The sequence below is a fragment of the Tachyglossus aculeatus genome, chromosome 22, assembly GCF_015852505.1.
Source record: "Tachyglossus aculeatus isolate mTacAcu1 chromosome 22, mTacAcu1.pri, whole genome shotgun sequence".
NCBI classification, from domain to species: Eukaryota; Metazoa; Chordata; class Mammalia; order Monotremata; family Tachyglossidae; genus Tachyglossus; species Tachyglossus aculeatus.
This window is the reverse complement of record NC_052087.1, coordinates 39,688,270-39,711,247: the sequence shown is the minus strand read 5'-3', so window position 1 is coordinate 39,711,247 and position 22,978 is coordinate 39,688,270. Positions and strand designations below refer to the sequence as shown.

At 53.5% G+C, this 22,978-nt stretch overlaps 2 protein-coding genes across 2 annotated transcripts in view; one reads left to right on the top strand and one right to left on the bottom strand.

Moving 5' to 3' along the window:
• The window catches only part of RPS6KA4 (ribosomal protein S6 kinase A4), a 25,346-nt gene extending 6,865 nt beyond the window's left edge, over positions 1 to 18,481 (bottom strand). Inside the window, exons 1-7 of the mRNA XM_038764755.1 lie at positions 18,303 to 18,481; positions 18,118 to 18,189; positions 10,431 to 10,649; positions 9,206 to 9,321; positions 5,313 to 5,420; positions 3,638 to 3,718; positions 658 to 761 (exon numbers count right to left, since the gene is read on the bottom strand). Of these exons, the coding sequence (XP_038620683.1) occupies positions 658 to 761; positions 3,638 to 3,718; positions 5,313 to 5,420; positions 9,206 to 9,321; positions 10,431 to 10,649; positions 18,118 to 18,189; positions 18,303 to 18,480 (878 nt within the window). The 5' untranslated portion in view covers position 18,481. The remainder of the gene's footprint in view (positions 1 to 657; positions 762 to 3,637; positions 3,719 to 5,312; positions 5,421 to 9,205; positions 9,322 to 10,430; positions 10,650 to 18,117; positions 18,190 to 18,302) is intronic.
• On the top strand, positions 18,479 to 22,978 carry LOC119944129 (collagen alpha-1(I) chain-like). Its single transcript, XM_038765348.1, has 6 exons — positions 18,479 to 18,546; positions 18,650 to 18,832; positions 18,878 to 18,931; positions 19,069 to 19,566; positions 19,787 to 21,623; positions 21,725 to 22,978. Exons 1-6 carry the CDS (start codon positions 18,479 to 18,481, stop codon positions 22,976 to 22,978), a joined length of 3,894 nt encoding a protein of 1,297 aa, XP_038621276.1.

Here is a 22,978-nt window from a genome sequence, read left to right as displayed (position 1 = left end):
ATCATCATCAATCGTATTTATTGAGCGCTTACTATGTGCAGAGCACTGTACTAAGCGCTTGGGAAGTACAAATTGGCAACATATAAAGTCCCTACCCAACAGTGGGCTCACAGTCTAAAAGGGGGAGACCCCACTTCCCCCCCACGTTACCCCACACCCTCCACGAGACCATAAGCTCCTTGTAATAAGAACGATGGTATCTTTTAAGCGCTTACTATGTGCCCACCACTGTTCTAAGCGCTAGGCTCCATACAAGGTAATCAGGTTGTCCCACGTGGGGCTCGGTCTTAATTCCCATTATACAGATGAGGTAACCGAGGCACAGAGAAGTTAACTGACTTGCCCCCCAAGGCACACGGCTGACAAGTGGCAGAGCCGGGATTAAAACCCAAGACCTCTGACTCCCGATCCCGGGCTCTTTCCCCTGAGCCACGTGTGGGCAGGAATCCGGTCTATTGTATTGTCTTTTCCTAAGCAGGACGCGTGCCTGTTACACTGTTCTACTGTACTTTCCCAAGTGCTTAGTACAGTGCTCCGCACACAGTAAGCGCTCGATAAATCCGATCGACTGACTCTACAGAAACCACGGACCACCAGCTGTGCCCTTCACGGCCTCGGGCCCGGCCCCCGGGGCCTCCCGCTCCGGCCGCCCCTCACCGGGACACCTCGGCCTGTGTGTTTCTCTGTCCCTCCAGGGTGAAGGGCGATGCCCCGGTCAGCAGCTCAAACAGGAGGATCCCGAGGCTCCACCAATCCACAGACTGCAGAAGGAAGACCGAGGTCAGAAAGTGGGGCAGAGGAGCTCGCCGCCCCCCACCCCAAACCCCAGTCCCTCCCTCAAAACAAACCGCTCCTCTTCAAATCACGCCCAGACAAAAATCCGGTCACACACGGACCCCAGATCTCCCCTATTCTGATCTGAAATCGCATCTTCCCCATTTCATTTTTCAGCGCTTACTATGTGCCAGGCACTGTTCTAAGCACTTAGGCGGACACAAGGTTGGGCAACAGTCCGTGTCCCACTGGTGGCTCACGGTCTTAATCCCCATTTTACAGATGAGGTAACTGAGGCACGGAGAAGTTAAGGAACTTGGCCAAGGTCACACAGCAGACAAGCAGTGGGGCTGGAAATAGAAGCCAGACCTCAGAGATTAACCAGGCCCCCCATGGTAAAGCTCTCTACTTAGGAGGACACAAGCTAATCAGGTTGGGCAACAGTCCGTGTCCCACTCGGGGCTCACGGTCTTAATCCCCATTTTACAGATGAGGTAACTGAGGCACGGAGAAGTTAAGGAACTTGGCCGAGGTCACACAGCAGACAAGCGGTGGGGCCGGGAATAGAACCCAGACCCCAGAGATTAACCAGGTCCTCCATGGTAAAGCTCTCTACTTAGGTGGACACAAGCTAATCAGGTTGGGCAACAGTCCGTGTCCCACTCGGGGCTCACGGTCTTCATCCCCATTTTACAGATGAGGTAACTGAGGCACGGAGAAGTTAAGGAACTTGGCCTAGGTCACACAGCAGACACGCGGTGGGGCCGGGAATAGAACCCAGACCCCACAGATTAACCAGGCCCCCCATGGTAAAGCTCTCTACTTAGGCGGACACAAGCTAATCAGGTTGGGCAACAGTCCGTGTCCCAGTCGGGGCTCACGGTCTTCATCCCTATTTTACAGATGAGGTAACTGAGGCACGGAGAAGTTAAGGAACTTGGCCAAGGTCATGCAGCAGACAAGCGGTGGGGCCGGGAATAGAACCCAGACCCCAGAGATTAACCAGGCCCCCCATGGTAAAGCTCTCTTCTCTCCCCACATCCCTCTAGACTGTGAGCTCGTTGTGGGCAGGGATTGTCTCTCTTTATTGCTATATTGTCAATCAATCAATCAATCGCATTTATTGAGCGCTTACTGTGTGCACAGCACTGTACTAAGCGCTTGGGAAGTACAAGTTGGCAACATATAGAGACGGTCCCTACCCACCAGTGGGCTTATAGTCTAGTCTATATTGTCCTTCCCCAAGCTCTCAGTACAGTGCTCTGCACACAGGAAGCACTCAATAAATACAATTGAATGAATTTACATATACTCTGTCGCTTTCCCCCGCCTGCCATGTATTTTACTGGCTGCCTCCCCCCGACAGATTGTAAGCTATTTGATGGCGAGGATCGGCCCTTCCAATGCTGTCGTACTCTGGTAGTACGATACTTCGTAGAGCGTGCTGCACAGCAAATGCTCAATAAACACAAATAATTGATTGACTGATTGTCAGGAAGGCAGGGCTGGATTAGGAATAGGTTTAAGAAATCAGTAGCGGTATCAATAGCATTCATTTAGACACCCGTCCACATGTTTTGTTTTGCTGTCCGTCTCCCCCTCCTAGACTGTAAGCCCGTCGTTGGGTAGGGACCGTCTTTATATGTTGCCAACTTGTACTTCCCGAGCGCTTAGTACAGTGCTCTGCACACAGCAAGTGCTCAATGAATGTGATTGAATGAATGAATTTAGTGTCCGTTGTTCATTCACTCATTCCTTCAATTGTATTTATTGAGCACTTACTGTGTGCAGAGCACTGTACTAAGCTTTTGGGAACTACAAGTCGGGTGTGCTGAGCACTGCACTAGGTGCCCAGGAAATACAAGTAATCAATCAATCAATCAATCAATCAATAAATTAAGGGTAATTACTGAGCCCTTACTGTGTGCAGAGCACTCGGGAGAGTACAATATGACATGGCTGGTAGATGCATTTCTCCCACCAGCTTAAGTGCTTTGTTAAGTGCTTTCTATTATTATTATTATAATGGCATTTATTAAGCACTTACTATGTGCAAAGCACTGTTCTAAGCGCTGGGGAGGTTACAAGGAGAGCAGGTTACCCCACAGGGGGCTCACAGTCTTCATCCCCATTTTACAGATGAGGGAACGGAGGCACAGAGAAGTGATGTGGCTTGCCCAAAGTCACACAGCTGACAATCGGCAGGGCCGGGATTCGAACCCCTGACCCCTGACTCCAAAGCCCGGGCTCTTTCCACTGAGCCACGCTGCTTCTCTGCTTCTTCGCTGCTTCTGTGTGTCAAAGGCCATTCTAAGTGCAAGTTAATTAGGTTGGACCGGGTCCCTGTCCCACCTGGGGCTCACAGGAAGGAGGACGGGTATTAGACCCCCTTGTTAGAGTTGAGGAAACTGAGGCCCAGAGAAGTGAAGGGGCTTGCCCGAGGTCGCACAGCAGCAGACAAGAGGCAGAGCCAGGAGTAGAATCGAGGTCGTTGGTAGTTCCAGGCCCACGCTCTCTCCGCGAGGCCAAAGCAACATATAGAGACGGTCCCTACCCAACAGTGGGCTTATAGTCTAGTCTATATTGTCCTTCCCCAAGCTCTCAGTACAGTGCTCTGAACACAGGAAGCGCTCAATAGATACGATTGAATGAATTTACATACATATCTTTCTACTCTGTCGCTTTCCCCCGCCTGCCATGTATCTTACTGGCTGCCTCCCCCCGACAGATTGTAAGCTATTTGACGGCGAGGATCGGCCCTTCCGTCCCTCATTTCCCACCAGTCATCCCACGGCACTTCCCCCAACTTCCCCACTTCTGGAAGCGCTTCCCACCCTCCCTCCTCCTGCCACCGGCGCCGCACCTTGCCATGCCCGGACTTCCCGCGGATGATCTCGGGAGCCATGTACTCGATGGTGCCGCAGAAGGAGAAGGTCCGTTCTTTCTGAAGGTGGCGGGGACGGGAGGGGATGCGTGAGACTGGGAAAGGCTGAGAGGGGGGTCCCCCATCCCGCGCCGGCCTCTTTTCGGGGTCCAACAAATCCCGAAACAAATCCCCCTGACCCCTGCCCGGATCAACGCTGACCACCCGGCTTCACAGCCCGGCCGGGGCCACTCAGCCCAGCCGAGGCCCGGGACAGATCGGAGCAGAAGCCAGGGGGCTTGTTAATAATAACAATAATAACTTTGGTATTTGTTAATCAATCAATCAATCGCATTTATTGAGCGCTTACTGTGTGCAGAGCACTGTACTAAGCGCTTATTACTGTGCCAAGCGCTGTTCTAAACACCGGAGGAGGTACAAGGGAATCAGGTTGGACACAGTCCCTGTCCCACACGGGGGTCCCCATCTTAATCCCCATTTTGCAGACGAAGGAACTGAGGTGCAGAGAAGTGAAGCGACTTGCCCAAGGCCACACAGCAGACAGGTGGTGGAGCCGGGATTAGAACCCAGGTCCTTCTGACGCTCAAGCCCGCGCTCTTATCGACTAGGCCATGGCGGGGAAGCGTGGATCAGTGGAAAGAGCCCGGGCTTTGGAGTCAGAGATCATGGGTTCGAATCCCAGCTCCTCCACGTGTCTGCTGTGTGACCTTGGGCAAGTCACTTAACTTCTCTGCGCCTCAGTTACCTCATCTGTAAAATGGGGATTAAGACTGTGAGCCCCACGTGGGACAACCAGATCACCTTGCATCCCCCCCAGCGCTTAGAACAGTGCTTTGCACACAGTAAGCACTTAACAAATGCCATCATTATTATTATTATTATTATTATTATTGTTATTATTATTATTATTGGGGGCAGGGGGAGCGTGAGGGCAAGTTTGCTCCGTCCCAAATCAGAGGCCAAAAAGGGGAGGGCAAGGAGCTTTGGGGAGGTTGGGAAGGGGGCTCAGAGATCTCGGGATGAAAAAAGTCCAGAGATGCATTCCCCGGGGTTCTCAAGGTTGGGGTTTTTTTATGGTATTTGTTAAGTACTTCCTATATAATAATAATAATGATGGCATTTATTAAGCGCTTACTATGTGCAAAGCACTGTTCCAAGCGCTGGGGAGGTTACAAGGTGATCAGGTTGTCCCATGGGGGGCTCACAGTCTTCATCCCCATTTTACAGACAACTGAGGCACAGAGAAGTCAAGTGACTTGCCCCAAGTCACCCAGCTGACAATTGGCAGAGCCGGAATTCGAACCCATGACCTCTGACTCCAAAGCCCGGGCTCTTTCCACCGAGCCACGCTGCTTCTCTATGCCAGGCCCTGGACTAAACACTGGGGTAGATACAAGCCTATCAGGCCGGACCCGGTCCCTGTCCCATGTGGATCTCACAGCCTTCCTCCCCGTTTTGCAGATGAGGCAACTGAGGCCCAGAGAAGTGAAATGACTCGCTCAAGGTCACCCAGCAGACAGGTGGCGGGGCCAGGATTACGAGCCAGGTCCTCCCGTCTCCCAGGGCCGTGCCCTATCCACTAGGCCGCCCTGCTCCTCGAGGCCAAGGGGTCGCAGAGGCCGGCCACGGGGGAGGGCAGGAACCCCTCACTCACCTCCTCGGACAGGAACTCCTTGCTGAGACCGAAGTCGGTGAGCACAATGTGGCCGTCGCAATCCAAGAGGACGTTCTCCAGCTTCATGTCTCGGTAGATGATGCCCAGCTGCAAATGGGGGGCACAGAGAGGGGGGCTGCTGCTGCTGATGGCATTTGTTAAGCGCTTACTATGTGCAAAGCACTGTTCTAAGCGCTGGGGAGGTTACAAGGCGCTCAGGTCGTCCCACGGGTGGCTCACAATCTTCATCCCCATTTTACAGATGCGGGAACCGGGGCACAGAGAAGCTAAGTGACTCGCCCAAAGTCACACAGCTGACAACCTGGCAGAGTCAGAATTCGAACCCATAACCTCTGACTCCAAATCAATCAATCGTATTTATTGAGCGCTTACTGTGGGCAGAGCACTGTACTAAGCGCTTGGGAAGTCCAAGTTGGCAACATAGAGAGACGGTCCCTACCCACCCACAGTCTCCCAAGCCCGTGCTCTTTCCACGGAGCCATGCTGCTTCTCAATTGATCAATCAATCACTTCCCAAGCGCTTAGTACAGTGCTCTGCACACAGTAAGTACTCAATAAATGTGATTGATGATGATGATGATGACTGACTGAGCTCTTACTGTATGCACAGCACTGCACCAAGTACTTGGGAGAGTACAATATAACAGAGATAATACTACTATTCATTCATTCAATCGTATTTATTGAGCGCTTACTGCGTGCAGAGCACTGTACTAAGCGCTTGGGAAGTCCAAGTTGGCAACATCTAAAGACGGTCCCTACCCGACAGCAGGCTCACAGTCTAGAAGGGGGAGACAGACGACAAAACAAAACATATTAACAAATCCCAGCTCCGCCGCTTGTCAGCCGTGTGACCTTGGGCAAGTCGCCTCACCTCTCTGGGCCTCAGTGGCCTCACCTGGAAAATGGGGATGAAGACTACTAATACTAATAATAAAGGTATTTGTTAAGCGCTTGCCATGTGCCAAGCACTGCTCTAAGCACTGAGGTAGACACAAGGTAATCAAGTTGAACACAGTCCCCGTCCCTCATGAGACTCACAGTCTCAATCCTCACTTTACAGATGAGGTAACTGAGGCATAGAGTCATCAAGTTGATGATTTTCTGAACGCCCTACCCCTCTTTCGGCTGCTTCGAAATCCTGAAGATCTAGGATTCGTATTCGGGGACCTTGAGCGCACGAGAATCAATCAATCAATCAATCGTATTTATTGAGCGCTTACTGTGTGCAGAGCACTGTACTAAGCGCTTGGGAAGTACAAGTCGGCAACATCTAGAGATGGTCCCTACCCAACAGGGGGCTCACAGTCTAGAAGGGGGAGACAGACAACAAAACAAAACGTATTAGCAAAATAAAATAGACTATGTACAAATAAAATAAATATATGTTGCCAACTTGTACTTCCCAAAGGCACACAGTAAGCGCTCAATAAATACGACTGAACGGATGAATGAAGGAATGAATGGATGAATGAGGAACGGAGAATTCCCATTTTACAGATGAGGGAGCGGTGGCACAGAGAAGTGAAGTCGCTTGCCTGCAGTCACACAGCAGGCGAGTGGCGGAGCTGGGATTCGAAGCCAGGGTCCTCCGACTGTCAGACCTGTGATCTTGCTAATCCCAGCCCCGGGCCCGCAAGTTTCCTGCCACCCCTGCCACCGAGATCGTGATCCCCAGGAAAAGCTCCCGCACCCCACCTCCGGACAAGGAGAAGCCGGGGCCGGAGGGCTATTATTAATTCTTATTAATCCCCGCTGCTTCAATCAGCGCTTGGCACATAATAATAATAATAACGATGACATCTGTTAAGCGCTTACTATGTGCAAAGCCCTGTTCTACATGGTTGCTTATTATTAATCCCCGGTGCTTCGATCGGCGCTTGGCACATAACAATAATAATAATAATAATAATAATAATAATGATAATGACGGCACCTGTTAAGCGCTTACTATGTGCAAAGCACTGCTCTACATGGTTGCTTATTATTAATCCCCGGTGCTTCGATTGGCGCTTGGCACATAATAATAATAATAATAATAATAATAATGGCACTTGTTAAGTGCTTACTCTGTGCAAAGCAGTGTTCTACATGGTGCTTATTATTAATTCTTATTAATCCCCGGTGCTTCGGCCAGCGCTTGGCACATAATATTAATAACGATGGCATCTGTTAAGCGCTTACTATGTGCAAAGCACTGTTCTACATGGTTGCTTATTATTAATCCCCAGTGCTTCGATTGACGCTTGGCACATAATAATAATAACAATAATAATAATAATGATGGCACTTGTTAAGCGCTTACTATGTGAAAAGCACTGTTCTACATCGTTGCTTATTATTAATCCCCAGTGCTTCGATCGACGCTTGGCACATAATAATAATAATAATAATAATGGCACCTGTAAAGCGCTTACTATGTGCAAAGCACTGTTCTACATGGTTGCTTATTATTAATCCCCGATGCTCCGACTGACGCTTGGCACATAATAATAATAATAATAATAACGATGGCACTTGTTAAGCGCTTACTATGTGAAAAGCAGTGTTCTACATGGTTGCTTATTATTAATCCCCGGTGCTTCGATCGACGCTTGGCACATAATAATAATAAGAGTAATAATGGCACCTGTTAAGCGCTTACTATGTGCAAAGCACTGTTCTACATGGTTGCTTATTATTAATCCCCGGTGCTTCGATCGACGCTTGGCACATAAGAATAATAATAATAATAATAACGATGGCACTTGTTAAGCGCTTACTATGTGCAAAGCACTGTTCTACATGATTGCTTATTATTAATCCCCGGTGCTTCGATCGACGCTTGGCACATAATAACAATAATAATAACGATGGCACCTGTTAAGCGCTTACTACGCGCAAAGCACTGTTCTACATGGTTGCTTATTATTAATCCCCGGTGCTTCGATCGGCGCTTGGCACATAATAATAATAATAATAATGATGGCACTTGTTAAGCGCTTACTATGTGCAAAGCACTGTTCTACATGGTTGCTTATTATTAATCCCCGGTGCTTCGATCGGCACTTGGCACATAAGAATAATAATAATAATAATAATAATGATGGCACCTGTTAAGCGCTTACTATGTGCAAAGCAGTGTTCTACATGGTTGCTTATTATTAATCCCCAGTGCTTCGATAGGCGCTTGGCACATAATAATAATAATAATAATAATAATGATGGCACTTGTTAAGCGCTTACTATGTGCAAAGCAGTGCTCTACATGGTGCTTATTATTAATTCTAATTAATCCCTGGTGCTTCGATCAGCGCTTGGCACATAATAATAATAATGACGATGGCATCTGTTAAGCGCTATGTGCAAAGCACTGTTCTACATGGTTGCTTATTATTAATTCCCCGTGCTTCGATCAGCACGTGGCACATAATAATAATAATAATAACGATGGCACTTGTTAAGTACTTACTATGTGCAAAGCACTGTTCTACATGGTTGCTTATTATTAATCCCCAGTGCTTCGATCGGCGCTTGGCACATAATAATAATAATAATAATAATAATAATAATAATAATAGTACTTGTTAAGCGCTTACTATTTGCAAAGCACTGTTCTACATGGTGCTTATTATTAATTCTTATTAATCCCCGGTGCTTCGATCAGCGTTTGGCACATAATAATAATGATGGCACTTGTTAAGCGCTTACTATGTGCAAAGCAGTGTTCTACATGGTCTTCTAGACTGTGAGCCCGCTGTTGGGTAGGGACCGCCTCTCTATGCTGCCAACTTGTACTTCCCAAGTGCTTAGTACAGTGCTCTGCACACAGTAAGCGCTCAATAAGTATGATTGAATGACTGAATGAATGAATGAGTGGTGCCAGCTCTCACCTTGTGAAGGTGCTCCAGTGCCAGCACGATCTCTCCTCCGTATATCCGCACCTCGGGCTCCGTGAAGAATTCTCGCTGGTACAGGTGGGTGAACATCTCCCCGCCGCTCACATAGTCTGCGGGCACGGAATGGGGACAGAGGAGGATGGAGATGGATGGGGAGGACGATTGGGACAAGGAGGAGGAGGATGGGGACAAAGGAGGAGGAGGAGGAGCATTGGGATGAGGAGGAGAATGAAGGAGGAGGAGGATAAGGAGAAGGATGGGGACGGAAGAGGAGGAGGGTGAGAGATGAAGAGGAGGCGGAGCATTGGGATGAGGAGGAGAAGGAGGACAAGGAGAAGGATGGGGACGGAAGAGGAGGAGGGTGAGAGATGAAGAGGAGGCGGAGCATTGGGATGAGGAGGAGAAGGAGGAGGAGGAGGAGGATGGGGACAGAAGAGGAGGAGGAGGAGCATTGGGATGAGGAGGAGGAGGAGAATGGAGGAGGAGGAGGACAAGGAGGAGGATGGGGACAGAAGAGGAGGAGGATGAGAAATGAGGAGGAGGAGCATTGGGATGAGGAGGAGAAGGAGGAGGAGAATGGAGGATGGGAATGGAAGAGCAAGAGGATGAGAATCGAGGAGGATGAGCAGCATTGGGATGAGGAGGAGAAGGAGGAGGAGAATGGAGGATGAGGACAGAAGAGCAAGAGGATGAGAATCGAGGAGGAGGAGCAGCATTGGGATGAGGAGAAGAAGAAGAATGGAGGAGGAGGACAAGGAGGAGGATGGGGACAGAAGAGGAGGAGGATGAGAAATGAGGAGGAGGAGGAGCATTGGGATGAGGAGGAGAAGGAGGAGGAGAATGGAGGAGGAGGCCAAGGAGGAGGATGGGGATGGAAGAGGAGGAGAAATGAGGAAGAGGAGGAGCATTGGGATGAGGAGGAGGAGGAGGAGGAGAATGGAGGAGGAGGACAAGAAGGAGGATGGGGACAGAGGAGAAGGAGGAGGAGAATCAAGGAGGAGGAGGAGCATTGGGATGAGGAGGAGAAGGAGGAGGAGAATGGAGGAGGAGGACAAGGAGGAGGATGGGGACGGAAGAGGAGGAGAAATGAGGAGGAGGAGGAGCATTGGGATGAGGAGGAAGAGAAGGAGAATGGAGGAGGAGGCCAAGGAGGAGGATGGGGTTGGAGTCACAGTTATCCAGCCGGCCCCCTCCCCACCTTCCCCGCTCGGCTGGGTACCCAGGATGAGGTGCAGCTTGGCGTCGGTCTGGAAGGCGTAGTGCAGGGTGACCAGGAAGGGGGCCTGACGCACCAGCTCCAGGACGGAGCGCTCGGTGCAGGTGTGCTCCCGCGTCTTGGCCCGCTGGACGATGGCCGCCTTGCGCAGGACCTTCATGGCGTACAGCTTCCCGGCGTCGTGGCCCCCGGCCTTCCGCACCAGGAACACCTTCCCGTAGGCTGTGAGGGACGGGGGGGACGGTGGAGTGGCCATGGAAGGGGGGGCGGCCATGCCGGGGAGCAGGATTCGGGGGGAGGACAAATCCCAAAGTGGAGGGTGCAAATCGTAGAAAGGGCTGACTGGGCTAAGGCCGCTGAGAAAAAACTGGAGGGGGGAGAACCCCCATTTTGCAAAGGAGGGAACTCATTCTGAATTCCCCATTTGGCAGTTGAGGGAACTGAGGCACAGAGGAGTCATTCAGTCAGTCAATTCATTCATTCATTCAGTCGTATTTATTGAGCGCTTACTGTGTACAGAGCACTGGACTAAGCGCTTGGGAAGGACAAGTCGGCAGCACCTAGAGTCGGTCCCTACCCAACAACGGGCTCACGGTCTAGAAGGGGGAGACGGATGACAAAACAAAACAGGTGACGCAGCGTGGCTCCCTGGAAAGAGCCCGGGCTTCGGAAGCAAAGGTCATGGGTTCAAATCCCGGCTCCGCCAATTGTCAGCTGTGTGACTTTGGGCAAGTCACTTCACTTCTCTGCACCTCAGCTCCCTCATCTGTAAAATGGGGATTAAGACTGTGAGCCCCCCATGGGACAGGCACTGTGTCCAACCTGATTTCCTTGTATCCACCCCAGGGCTTAGTACAGTGCCTGGCACATAGTAAGCGCTTAATCAATACCATCCTTCTTACTTCATTTCTCTGGGCCTCAGCTACATCTGAAAATCGGGATTAAGCCTGTGAGCCCCACATGGGACAAGGGACTGTCTCCAACCTGATTAGCCTGTAATAATAATAATAATAATGACGTCATTTGTTAAGCGCTTACTATGTGCAAAGCACTGTTCTAAGCGACGGGGGGATATAACACGATCAGGTTGTCCCACGTGGGGCTCACAGTCAATCCCCATCTACAGATGAGGTAACTGAGGCCCAGAGAAGTTAAGTGACTTGCCCAAGGTCACACAGCAGACATGTGGCGGAGCTGGGATTCGTACCCATGACGTCTGACTCCAAAGCCCACGCTCTTTCCACTGAGCCATGCTGCTTAGTACAGTGTCTGGCACACAGTAAGCGCTTAACAAATCACCTAGTACCTCCCCAGCGCTTAGAACAGCGCTTTGCACATAGTAAGCGCTTAATAAATGCCATCATTATTATTATTATGTGGACAGGTGTCAAGTCGTCATAAATAGAATTAAAGCCAAATGCACAGCATTAACAAAATAGTTAATAGTCAATCGCACTTATTGAGCGCTTACTGTGGGCAGGGTACTGTACTACGGCCGGGACAGAAGGAGCAGTGTGGCCTAATGGACAGAGCTCGGGGATGGAAGTCTCTCTGTCTCCCCCTTTTAGACTGTGAGCCCACTGTTGGGTAGGGACTGTCTTTATATGTTGCCAACTTGTACTTCCCAAGCGCTTAGTACAGTGCTCTGCACACAGTAAGCGCTCAATAAATACGATTGATGATGATGATGAGTCAAAAGGACCCGGGTTCTAATCCCACCTCTGCCGCACGTCTGCCGTGGGACCTTGGACAAGTCACTGAGGGCATGGGCCTGGGATTCAGAAGGTCTTGGGTTCTGACCCCGGCTAAATCACTTGTCCGCCGTGTGACCTTAAGCAAGTCACTTCACTTCTCTGAGCCTCAGTTCTATCGTCTGTAAAATGGGGATTAAGACCGTGAGCCCGCCATGGGACAGGCACTGCGTCCAACCTGATTTTCTTGTACCCACCCCAGCGCTTAGCGCAGTGCCTGGCACATAGTGAGCGCTTAACAAATACCATCCTTATTACTTCATTTCTCTGGGCCTCAGCTACATCTGTAAAATCGGGATTAAGCCTGTGAGTCCCACGTGGGTTTAGTACAGTACCTGGCACATAGTAAGCGCTTAACAAATACCATCCTTATTACTTCATTTCTCCGGGCCCCCTCCTCCTCCCTCCTCCCACTCCCCATCCCCCCCGCCTTACCTCGTTCCCCTCCCCACACCACCTGTATATATGTATATATATATATATATATATATTTGTATGTATTTATTACTCTATTTTATTTGTACATATTTATTCTATTCATTTTATTTTGTAAATATGTTTTGTCTTGTTGTCTGTCTCCCCCTTCTAGACTGTGAGCCCGCTGTTGGGTAGGGACCGTATCTATACATTGCCAACTTGTACTTCCCAAGCGCTTAGTACAGTGCTCTGCACACAGTAAGCGCTCAATAAATACGACTGAATGAATGAATGGGCCTCAGCTACATCTGTAAAATCGGGATTAATCCTGTGAGCCCCACGTGGGACGAGGGACTGTCTCCAACCTGATTAGCCTGTACCAACCCCAGCGCTTAGTACAGTGCCTGGCACATAGTAAGCGCTTAACAAACGTGGCTCAGTGGAAAGAGTCCGGGCTTGGGAGTCAGAGGTCATGGGTTCTAATCCCCACTCCGCCGCTTGTCGGTTGAGTGACTTTGGGCAAGCCACTTCACTTCTCTGGGCCTCAGTTCCCTCATCTGCAAAATGGGGATTAAGATTGTGAGCCCCAGGTGGGACAACCTGATCACCTCGTATCCCTCCTGCGCTTAGAACAGTGCTTTGCACATCATCATCATCATCATCATCATCAATCGTATTTATTGAGCGCTTACTATGTGCAGAGCACTGTACTAAGCGCTTGGGAAGTACAAATTGGCAACATATAGTAAGCGCTTAACAAATACCATCATTATGATTATTATTATCCTTATTACCTCACTTGCCTGGGCCTCAGATACATCTCTAAAATCGGGATTAGGCCTTGGAGCCCCATGTGGGACAGGACCTGCCTCCAACCTGATTAGCTTGTATTTACCCCAGCGCGTAGTACAGTGCCTGACACCTAGTAAGCGTGTAACAAATACTACCACGCGGCGAGGGCAGCGTGCAGATCTGAGGCCTGAGCATGCAAAGCATGGAAATGCGCGGGCAAGCGAAGCTCGAAGGCGACGTGGCAACTCCGGGAATGCCAGGCGATGCATTCATTCGTTCAATCGCGTTTCTTAGGCGCTTACTGTGTGCAGAGCACTGTGCTAAATGCTGGGGACAGTACAATACAACGATAAACAGTGCCATTCCCTGCCCACAACAAGCTCACAGCGTAGAGGAGGGGGTTGCATTGGCATTGGGCGGGCTAGGCCGGGGCTCTGCACAAGTGGCCGGCACATGGGTGCGGGGGCTGGGGGATACCCCCCGTGGGAAGGGCAGATGTTTTACAGATGTTCCCTCCTCTGGAAAATGGGGATGAAGACTGTGAGCCCCCCGTGGGACAACCTGATCGCCTCGTATCCCCCCCCAGCGCTTAGAACAGTGCTTGGCACATAGTAAGCCCTTAAATGCCATCGTTATTATTATTTTCTGGGCCTCAGTTCCCTCCGCTGGAAAATGGGGATGAAGACTGTGAGCCCCCCGTGGGACAACCTGATCGCCTCGTATCCCCCCCCAGCGCTTAGAACAGTGCTTGGCACATAGTAAGCCCTTAAATGCCATCGTTATTATTATTTTCTGGGCCTCAGTTCCCTCCGCTGGAAAATGGGGATGAAGACTGTGAGCCCCCCGTGGGACAACCTGATCGCCTTGTATCCCCCCGCAGTGCTTGGAACAGTGCTTGGCACATAGTAAGCGCTTAACAAATGCCATCGTTATTATTATTATTCTCCGGGCCTCAGTTCCCTCCTCTGGAAAATGGGGATGAAGACTGTGAGCCCCCCGTGGGACAACCTGATCACCTCGTATCCCCCCCCCCCCCACCCCGCCAGTGCTTCGAAAGGTGCTTGGCACATGGTAAGCACTTAACATTATTATATTTAACTTAATATAATATAATTAATAATAACTTATTATAATAATAATACCTTAGCATTATCATTATTCTCTGGCCTCAGGTCCCTCCTCTGTAAAATGGGGATGAAGACCGTGAGCCCCCCGTGGGACATCCTGATCACCTTGTAACCTCCCCAGCGCTTAGAACAGTGCTTGGCACATAGAGGAAAGAGCCCGGGTTTGGAAGTCAGAGGTCACAGGTTCTAATCCCAGCTCCACCACTTGTCAGCTGTGTGACTTTGGGCAAGTCACTTGACTTCTCTGTGCCTCAGTTATCTCATCTGTAAAATGGGGATGAAGACTGTGGGACAACCTGACAATCTCATATCTACCCCAGCGCTTAGAACAGTACTTGGCACAGAGTAAGCGCTTAACAAATACCGTCATTATTATTAATAATAATAATAACAAATGCCCTCATTATTATTATTACTTGGGCCTCAGTTCCATCCTCTTTAAAATGGGGATGAAGACTGTGAACCCCCGGGGGGCAACACGATCACCTTATAACCTCCCCAGTGCTTAGAACAGTGCTTGGCGTATAGTAAGCACTTAACAGATGCCATCATCATTATTATTATTCTCTAGGCCTCGGTTCCATCCTCTGTAAAATGGGAATGAAGACTGTGAGCCCCCCGTGGGACAACCTGATCGCCTTGTATTCCCCCCACACAGCGCTTAGAATAGTGCTTGGCACAAAGTAAGCGCTTAGCAATTGCCATCATTATTATTATTCTCTGGGCCTCAGGGACATCCTTTGTAAAATGGGGATGAAGACGGTGAGCCCCCCGTGGGACAACCTGAACACCCTGTAACCTCCCCAGCGCTTGGAACAGTGCTTGGTACAGAGTAAGCTCTTAACAAATACCATTATTATTATTATTATTATTATTATTATTATTATTATTATTATCATTATTATTATCATCATTATTATTATTATTTTCTAGGCCTCAGTACACTCATCTGTCAAATGGGGGGTTAAGACTGTGAGCCCCCTGTAGGACAACCTGATTGCCTTGTAGCCTCCCCAGCGCTCAGAACAGTGCTTGGCACAGAGTAAGCGCTTAACAAATGCCATTATTATTATTATTATTATTATTATTATTATTTTCTGGGCCTCAGTTCCCTCATCTGTCAAATGGGTGATTAAGACTGTGAGTCCCCTGTAGAACAACCTGATTGCCTTGTAGCCTCCCCAGCGCTTAGAACAGTACTTGGCACAGAGTAAGCGCTTAACAAATGCCATTATTATTATTATTATTTTCTGGGCCTCAATTCCTTCATCTGTCAAATGGAGGATTAAGACTGTGAGCCCCCCGTGGGACAACCTGATAGCCTCGTAACCCCCCAGTGCTTAGAACAGTGCTTGGCACAGAGTAAGTGCTTAACAAATGCCACTATATTATTATTATTATTATTATTATTATTATTATTATTATTATTATTATTATTATTATTTTCTGGGCCTCAATTCCTTCATCTGTCAAATGGGGGATGAAGACTGTGAGCCCCCCGCAGGACAACCTTGATTGCCTTGTAGCCTCCCCAGCGCTTAGAACAACGCTTGGCACAGAATAAGTGCTTAACAAATGCCATTATTATTATTATTATTTTCTGGGCCTCAATTCCTTCATCTGTCAAATGGAGGATTAAGACTGTGAGCCCCCCCGTGGGACAACCTTATCGCCTCGTAAACCCACAGCGCTTAGAACAGTGCTTGGCACAGAGTAAGTGCTTAACAAATGCCACTATATTATTATTATTATTATTATTATTATTATTGTTGTTGTTGTTGTTGTTGCTGCTGTTACTATTATTTTCTGGGCCTCAATTCCTTCATCTGTCAAATGGGGGATCAAGACTGTGAGCCCCCCGCAGGACAACCTTGATTGCCTTGTAGCCTCCCCAGCGCTTAGAACAGTGCTTGGCACAGAGTAAGTGCTTAACAAGTGCCATTATTATTATTATTTTCTGGGCCTTAATTCCTTCATCTGTCAAATGGAGGATTAAGACTTAGAGTCCCCCCTGGGACAACCTGATGACCTCGTATTCCCCCCCCAGGGCTTAGAACAGTGCTTGGCACAGAGTAAGTGCTTAACAAATGCCATTATTATTATTATTATTATTATTATTATTATTATTATTTTCTGGGCCTCAATTCCTTCATCTGTCAAATGGGGGATTAAGACTGTGAGTCCTCCATAGGACAACCTGGATTCCCTTGTAGCCAACCCAGCGCTTAGAACAGTGCTTGGCATAGAGTAAGCGCTTAACAAATGCCATCATTATTATTATTCTCTGGGCCTCAGGGATCTCCTTTGCAAAATGGGGATGAAGATGGTGAGCCCGCCATGGGACAACCTGAACGCCCTGTAACCTCCCCAGTGCTTGGAACGGTGCTTGGCACAGAGTAAACGCTTAACAAATGCTATTATTATTATTATTATTATCATTATTGTTATCATTATTATTATTTTCTGGGCCTCAATTCCTTCATCTGTCAAATGGAGGATTAAGGCTGTGAGCCCCCCGTGGGACAACCTGATCGTCTCGTAACCCCCCAGCCCTTAGAACAGTGCTCGGCACAGAGTAAGCGCTTAACAAATGCTATTATCATTATTATTATTATTATTATTATTACTATTATTATTATTATTATTATTTCCTGGGCCTCAGTTCCCTCATCTGTCAAATGGAGGATTAAGACTGTGAACCCCCCGTGGGACAACTGATGACCCTGTATCCCCCCCAGGGCTTAGAACAGTGCTTGGCGCAGAGTAAGTGCTTAACAAATGCCATCATTATTATTATTCTTTTCTGGGCCTCAATTCCTTCATCTGTCAAATGGGGGATTATGACTGTGAGCCCCCTGTGGGACAACCTGATGACCTCTTATCCCCCCCCCCCAGGGCTTAGAACAGTGCTTGGCGCAGAGTAAGCGCTTAATGAATGCCATCATTATTATTATTATTATTTTCTGGGCCTCAATTCCCTCATCTGTCAAATGGAGGATTAAGACTGTGAGCCCCCCGTAGGACAACCTGGATTGCCTTGTAGCCTCCTCAGCGCTTAGAACAGTGCTTGGCACAGAGTAAGCGCTTAACAGATGCCATCATTATTTTCATTATTTTCTGGGCCTCAGTTCCCTCATCTGTCAAATGGAGGATGAAGACTGTGAGCCCCCCGCAGGGCAGCCTTGACTGCCTTTGTAGCCTCCCCAGCGCTTAGAACAGTGCTTGGCACAGAGTAAGCGCTTAACAGATGCCCTCATTATTATCATTATTTTCCGGGCCTCAGTTCCCTCATCTGTCAAATGGAGGATGAAGACTGTGAGCCCCCCGCAGGACAGCCTTGACCGCCTTGCAGCCTCCCCAGCGCTTAGAACAGCGCTTGGCACAGAGTAAGCGCTTAACCGATGCCATCGTTACGATGATGTGCCACACTGGAGTTGGGGTGGTGGGGTCTGCAGGCCTGGCACGGGACACGTGAGCCCCCCTGGAGTTGGCGGGGGTCCGCAGGCCTGGCACAGGACACGTCATCTCGGGGGGAAAGGGGGGTGGGGGGGCATGGATGGATGGATGGATGGATGGGGGGTCTGGGGGGTCTGGGGGTCTCACCTCCCGTGCCCAGCACCTTGAGGAGCTCGAAGTTCTCCACGCTGACCTTCTCCTCGTGTCCGGTCAGGTTGGCTGCGGCCGGGGAAGGAAGGGGGAGAAGGGGGAGAGGGCAGGGGGGGTGTTGTTGTGCCCCCCCCGGCCCGCCCCCCGTCGAAGCCCCCCGCCCACCCCCTGCCCCCCGCTACCCTCCGTGATGCGGAGCTCCACCGCGCGGCCCTCCTCCTCCTCCTCCTCCTCCTCCTCCTCCTCTTCTTCCTGCTCCTCCTCGTCGTGGTGGTGGTGCTGGTGGTGGTGGTGGTCTCTGGCCATGTCCGGGGGTGCGCGGGACACTGCGCGGGCCGCTGCGGGCGGTGCCGGGTCCATGGCGGCGGGGGCCGGGGGGCCGGGGGGGGGCCGGGGGGTCCCGGGGCTGGAGGCCGGGGGCTGGAGGCCGGGCTCTTCCTGGGGCCGCCCCCCGGGCCCCGCCCCCAGCCCTGACTCAGCCCCCGGGAATGCGGGGACACCGGGGACCCGGGACCCCTGACACCGGCAGCTGGGAACCCCCCAGGACCCCCTGCAACCGGCAGCTGGGACCCCCAGGACCCCTGGAATTTGGAGCCGGGACCCCCCCAAGACCCCTGAAACCGGCAGCTGGGACCCCCCAGGACCCCCTGCAACCGGCAGCTGGGACCCCCAGGACCCCTGGAATTTGGAGCCGGGACCCCCCAGGACCCCTGTAATTTGGAGCCGGGACCCCCCCCAGGACCCCTGAAACCGGCAGCTGGGACCCCCTCCAGGACCCCTGCAACCGGCAGCTGGGACCCCCAGGACCCCTGTAATTTGGAGCCGGGACCCCCAGGACCCCTGTAATTTGGAGCCAGGACCCCTGTAATTTGGAGCCAGGACACCAGGACCCCTGCAACCGGGACCTGGGCTGGCAGGATCTGTGCAACCGGGACCTGGGCCTACCAGGACCCCTGCAATTTGGAGCCGGGACCCCCACGACCCCTGTAATTTGGAGCCGGGACCCCAGGACCCCTGCAACCGGGACCTGGGCTGGCAGGATCCGTGCAACCGGGAGCTGGGACCCCCAGGACCCCTGCAACCGGGAGCTGGGACTCCCAGGACCCCTGTAATTTGGAGCCGGGACCCCCAGGACCCCTGTAATTTGGAGCCAGGACCCCAGGACCCCTGCAAACGGGACCTGGGCTGGCAGGATCTTTGCAACTGGGACCTGGGCCTCCCAGGACCCCCGCAACCAGGAGCTGGGACACCCAGGACCCCCGCAATTTGGAGCCGGGACCCCCAGGACCCCTGCAACCGGGACCAGGGCTGTCAGGATCTGTGCAACCGGGACCTGGGACACCCAGGGCCCCTGCAATTTGGAGCTGGGACACCCAGGACCCCTGCAACCGGGAGCTGGGACCCCCAGGACCCCTGCAAGTTGGAGCCGGGACCCCCAGGACCCCTGTAATTTAGAGCCGGGACCCCCCGGACCCCTGCAACCGGGACCTGGGCTGTCAGAATTTGTGCAACTGGGACTTGGGCCTCCCAGGACCCCCACAACCAGGAGCTGGGACACCCAAGGCCCCTGCAATTTGGAGCCGGGACCCCCAGGACCCCTGCCGCCGGGGGAATTGGAGGAGCTGCGACCCCCAGGACCCCTGTAATTTGGAGCCGGGACCCCCAGGACCCCTGCAGCCGGGGGAATTGGAGGAGCTGCGACCCCCAGGACCCCTGTAATTTGGAGCCGGGACCCCCGTAATTTGGAGCCGGGACCCCCAGGACCCCTGCAATTTGGAGCCGGGACCCCCAGGACCCCTGCAATTTGGAGCCGGGACCCCCAGGAGCCCTGTAATTTAGAGCTGGGACCCCCAGGACCCCTGCAGCCGGGACCTGGGCTGTCAGGAGCTGTGCAACTGGGACCTGGGCCTCCCAGAACCCCCGCAACTGGGAGCTGGGACACCCAGGGCCCCTGCAATTTGGAGCCGGGACCCCCAGGACCCCTGCAGCTGGGAGCTGGGACACCCGGGACCCCCGCAACCGGGACCAGGGCCACCCCGGACCCCTGCAACCGGGAGCTGGGACACCCAGGGCCCCTGCAATTTGGAGCCAGGACACCAGGACCCCTGCAACTGGATCCTGGGCTGTCAGGATCTGTGCAACTGGAACCTGGGCTGTCAGGATCTGTGCAACTGGGACCTGGGCCTCCCAGGACCCCAGCAACCGGGAGCCGGGACACCCAGGACCCCTGCAGTTTGGAGCCGGGACCCCCAGGACCCCTGAAATTTGGAGCCGGGACCTGGGCTTTCAGGATCTGTGCAATTGGGACCTGGGTCTCCCAGAGACCCCTGCAACCGGGAGCTGGGACACCCAGGACCCCTGCAACCGGAACCAGGGCCGCCCCGGACCCCTGCAACCGGGAGCTGAAACCCCCAGGACCCCTGCAGCTTGGAGCCAGGACCCCCAGGACCCCTGCAGCCGGGACCTGGGTCTCCCAGGCCCCCTGCAACCGGGAGCTGGGACACCCAGGGCCCCTGAAATTTGGAGCCAGGACCCCCAGGATCCATGCAGCCGGGAGCTGGGACACTCAGGACCCCTGCAACCGGGACCAGGGCCGCCCCGGACCCCTGCAACTGGGAGCTGGAACCCCCAGGACCCCTGCAGTTTGGAGCCGGGACCCCCAGGACCCCTGCAGCCAAGACCTGGGTCTCCCAGGACCCCTGCAGCCGGGAGCTGGGACACCCAGGGCCCCTGAAATTTGGAGCCAGGACCCCCAGGACCCCTGCAGCCGAGAGCTAGGACACTCAGGACCCCTGCATCCGGGACCAGGGCCGCCCCGGACCCCTGCAACCGGGAGCTGGAACCCCCAGGACCCCTGCAGTTTGGAGCCGAGAGACCCCCAGGACCCCTGCAGCCGGGAGCTGGGACACCCAGGACCCCTGCAACCAGAAGCTGGGACCCCCAGGGCCCCTGTAATTCGGAGCCGGGACCCCCAGGACCCCTGTAATTTGGAGCCGGGACCCTCAGGATCCCTGCAACCGGGACCTGGGCTGTCAGGATCTGTGCAACTGGGACCTGGGCCTCCCAGGACCCCTGCAACCGGGAGCTGGGACCCCCAGGACCCCTGCAATTTGGAGCCTAGACCCCCAGGACCCCTGCAGTTTGGAGCCGGGACCCCCAGGACCCCTGCAACTGGGACCTGGCCTGTCAGGATCTGTGCAACTGGGACCTGGGACACCCAGAACCCCGGCAATTTGGAGCTGGGACACCCAGGACCCCTGCAACTAGGAGCTGGCCCCAGAGCCCCTGCAATTTGGAGCCGGGACTCCCAGGACGCTTGCAATTTGGAGCTGGGACCCCCAGGCCCCCTGAAACCGGGACATGGGCTGTCAGGATCTGTGCAGCTGGGACCTGGGCCACCCAGTACCCCTGCAGCCGGGACCTGGGCCGCCCAGGACCCCTACAACTGGGAGCTGGACTGCCCAGGACCCATGCAGCTGGGACCCGGAACACCCAGGACCCCTGTAACCGGGAGCTGGGCCCCACAGCACCCCTGCAGCCGGGATCTGGGACCCCCAGGACACCTGCAGTTAGGACCCAGGACACCCAGGACCCCTGCAACTAGGAGCTGGGCCACACAGGGCCCCTGCAACTTGGACCCGGGACACCCCAGACCTCTGCAGCCGGGACCTGCGACACGCAGGACCTGGGCTGTCCAGGAGTTATGCAACTGAGACCTGGGAAACCCAGGACCCCTGCAGCCAGCACCTGGGACACCCAGGACCCCTGCAACCAGGAGCTGGACTGCCCAGGACCCGTGCAGCTGGGACCTGGGACACCCAGGACCCCTGCAGCCGGGACCTGGGACGCCCAGGACCCCTGCAGCCGGGACCTGGGACGCCCAGGACCCCTGCAGCCGGGACCTGGGATGCCCAGGACCCCTGCAGCCGGGACCTGGGATGCCCAGGACCCCTGCAGCCGGGACCTGGGATGCCCAGGACCCCTGCAGCCGGGAGCTGGACTGCTCAGGACCCCTGCAACGGGACCTGGGACACCCAGGACTCCTGCAACTGGGACCTGGGGCACCCAGGACCCCTGCAGCCGGGACCTGGACCGCCCAGGACCCCTGCCACCGGGACCTGGGACACCCCGGCCCTCTGCAGCCAGGAGCTGGGCCACGCAGGACCCCTGCAGCCGGGAGCTGGACTTCTCAGGACCTGTGCAGCTGGGACCTGGGACACCCAAGACCTCCGCAACCGGGAGCTGGGCCGCCCAGGACCCCTGCAACCGGGATCTGGGCCACCCAGGACCCCCAGGACCCCTGCAACCGGGAGCTGGGCCGCACAGGATCCGTTCAACCGGGAGCTGGGCCACACAGGACCCATACAGCTGGGATCCGGGACTCCCAGGACCGCTGCAACCGGGAGCTGGGCCGGCCAGGGTCCGTGTAACCGGAAACTGGGCCATTCAGGACCCGTGCAACTGGGATCCGGGACACCCAGGACCCGTGCCGCCGAGTCCCGTGCCAATCGGACCCCGGCAACCGGAACCCATGGGAGCAGGCCCCAGACCACCCAGAACCAGAGTTACCCCTCTGGATCCGTTCAACCGGGCCCCAGGCCACCGAGACCCGTGCAACCGAGACCCGGGCCACACGGGCCCGTGCAACGGGGAGATGGCAAACTCCTCGGCTCCAGGAACCAGTGAAAACAGGTTCGGGCACCCAGCCCGGACCAGGGGAACGGAAAGGCAGGGAGGGGCCCCGCAGGGCTGGCTGGCCCAGGGCCACCCCATTCACCACAGGCCACGGTCGCAGCAGAAACGGTTTATGCCAGCAAACCCCTTCCTGCACCCGGCCTCGCGGGGCCTCGCACCTTAA

Bases quoted from the DNA above. Each gene is read 5' to 3' on its own strand.
- LOC119944129 (XM_038765348.1), top strand. From the start codon at position 18,479: ATGGCGGCGGGGGCCGGGGGGCCGGGGGGGGGCCGGGGGGTCCCGGGG. The intron at 18,833-18,877 runs GTAATTTGGAGC...TGAAACCGGCAG, and splicing joins CGGGACCCCCCAGGACCCCT to CTGGGACCCCCTCCAGGACC. The intron at 19,567-19,786 runs GTAATTTAGAGC...CGGGACCCCCAG, and splicing joins CCGGGACCCCCAGGACCCCT to GACCCCTGCAGCCGGGGGAA.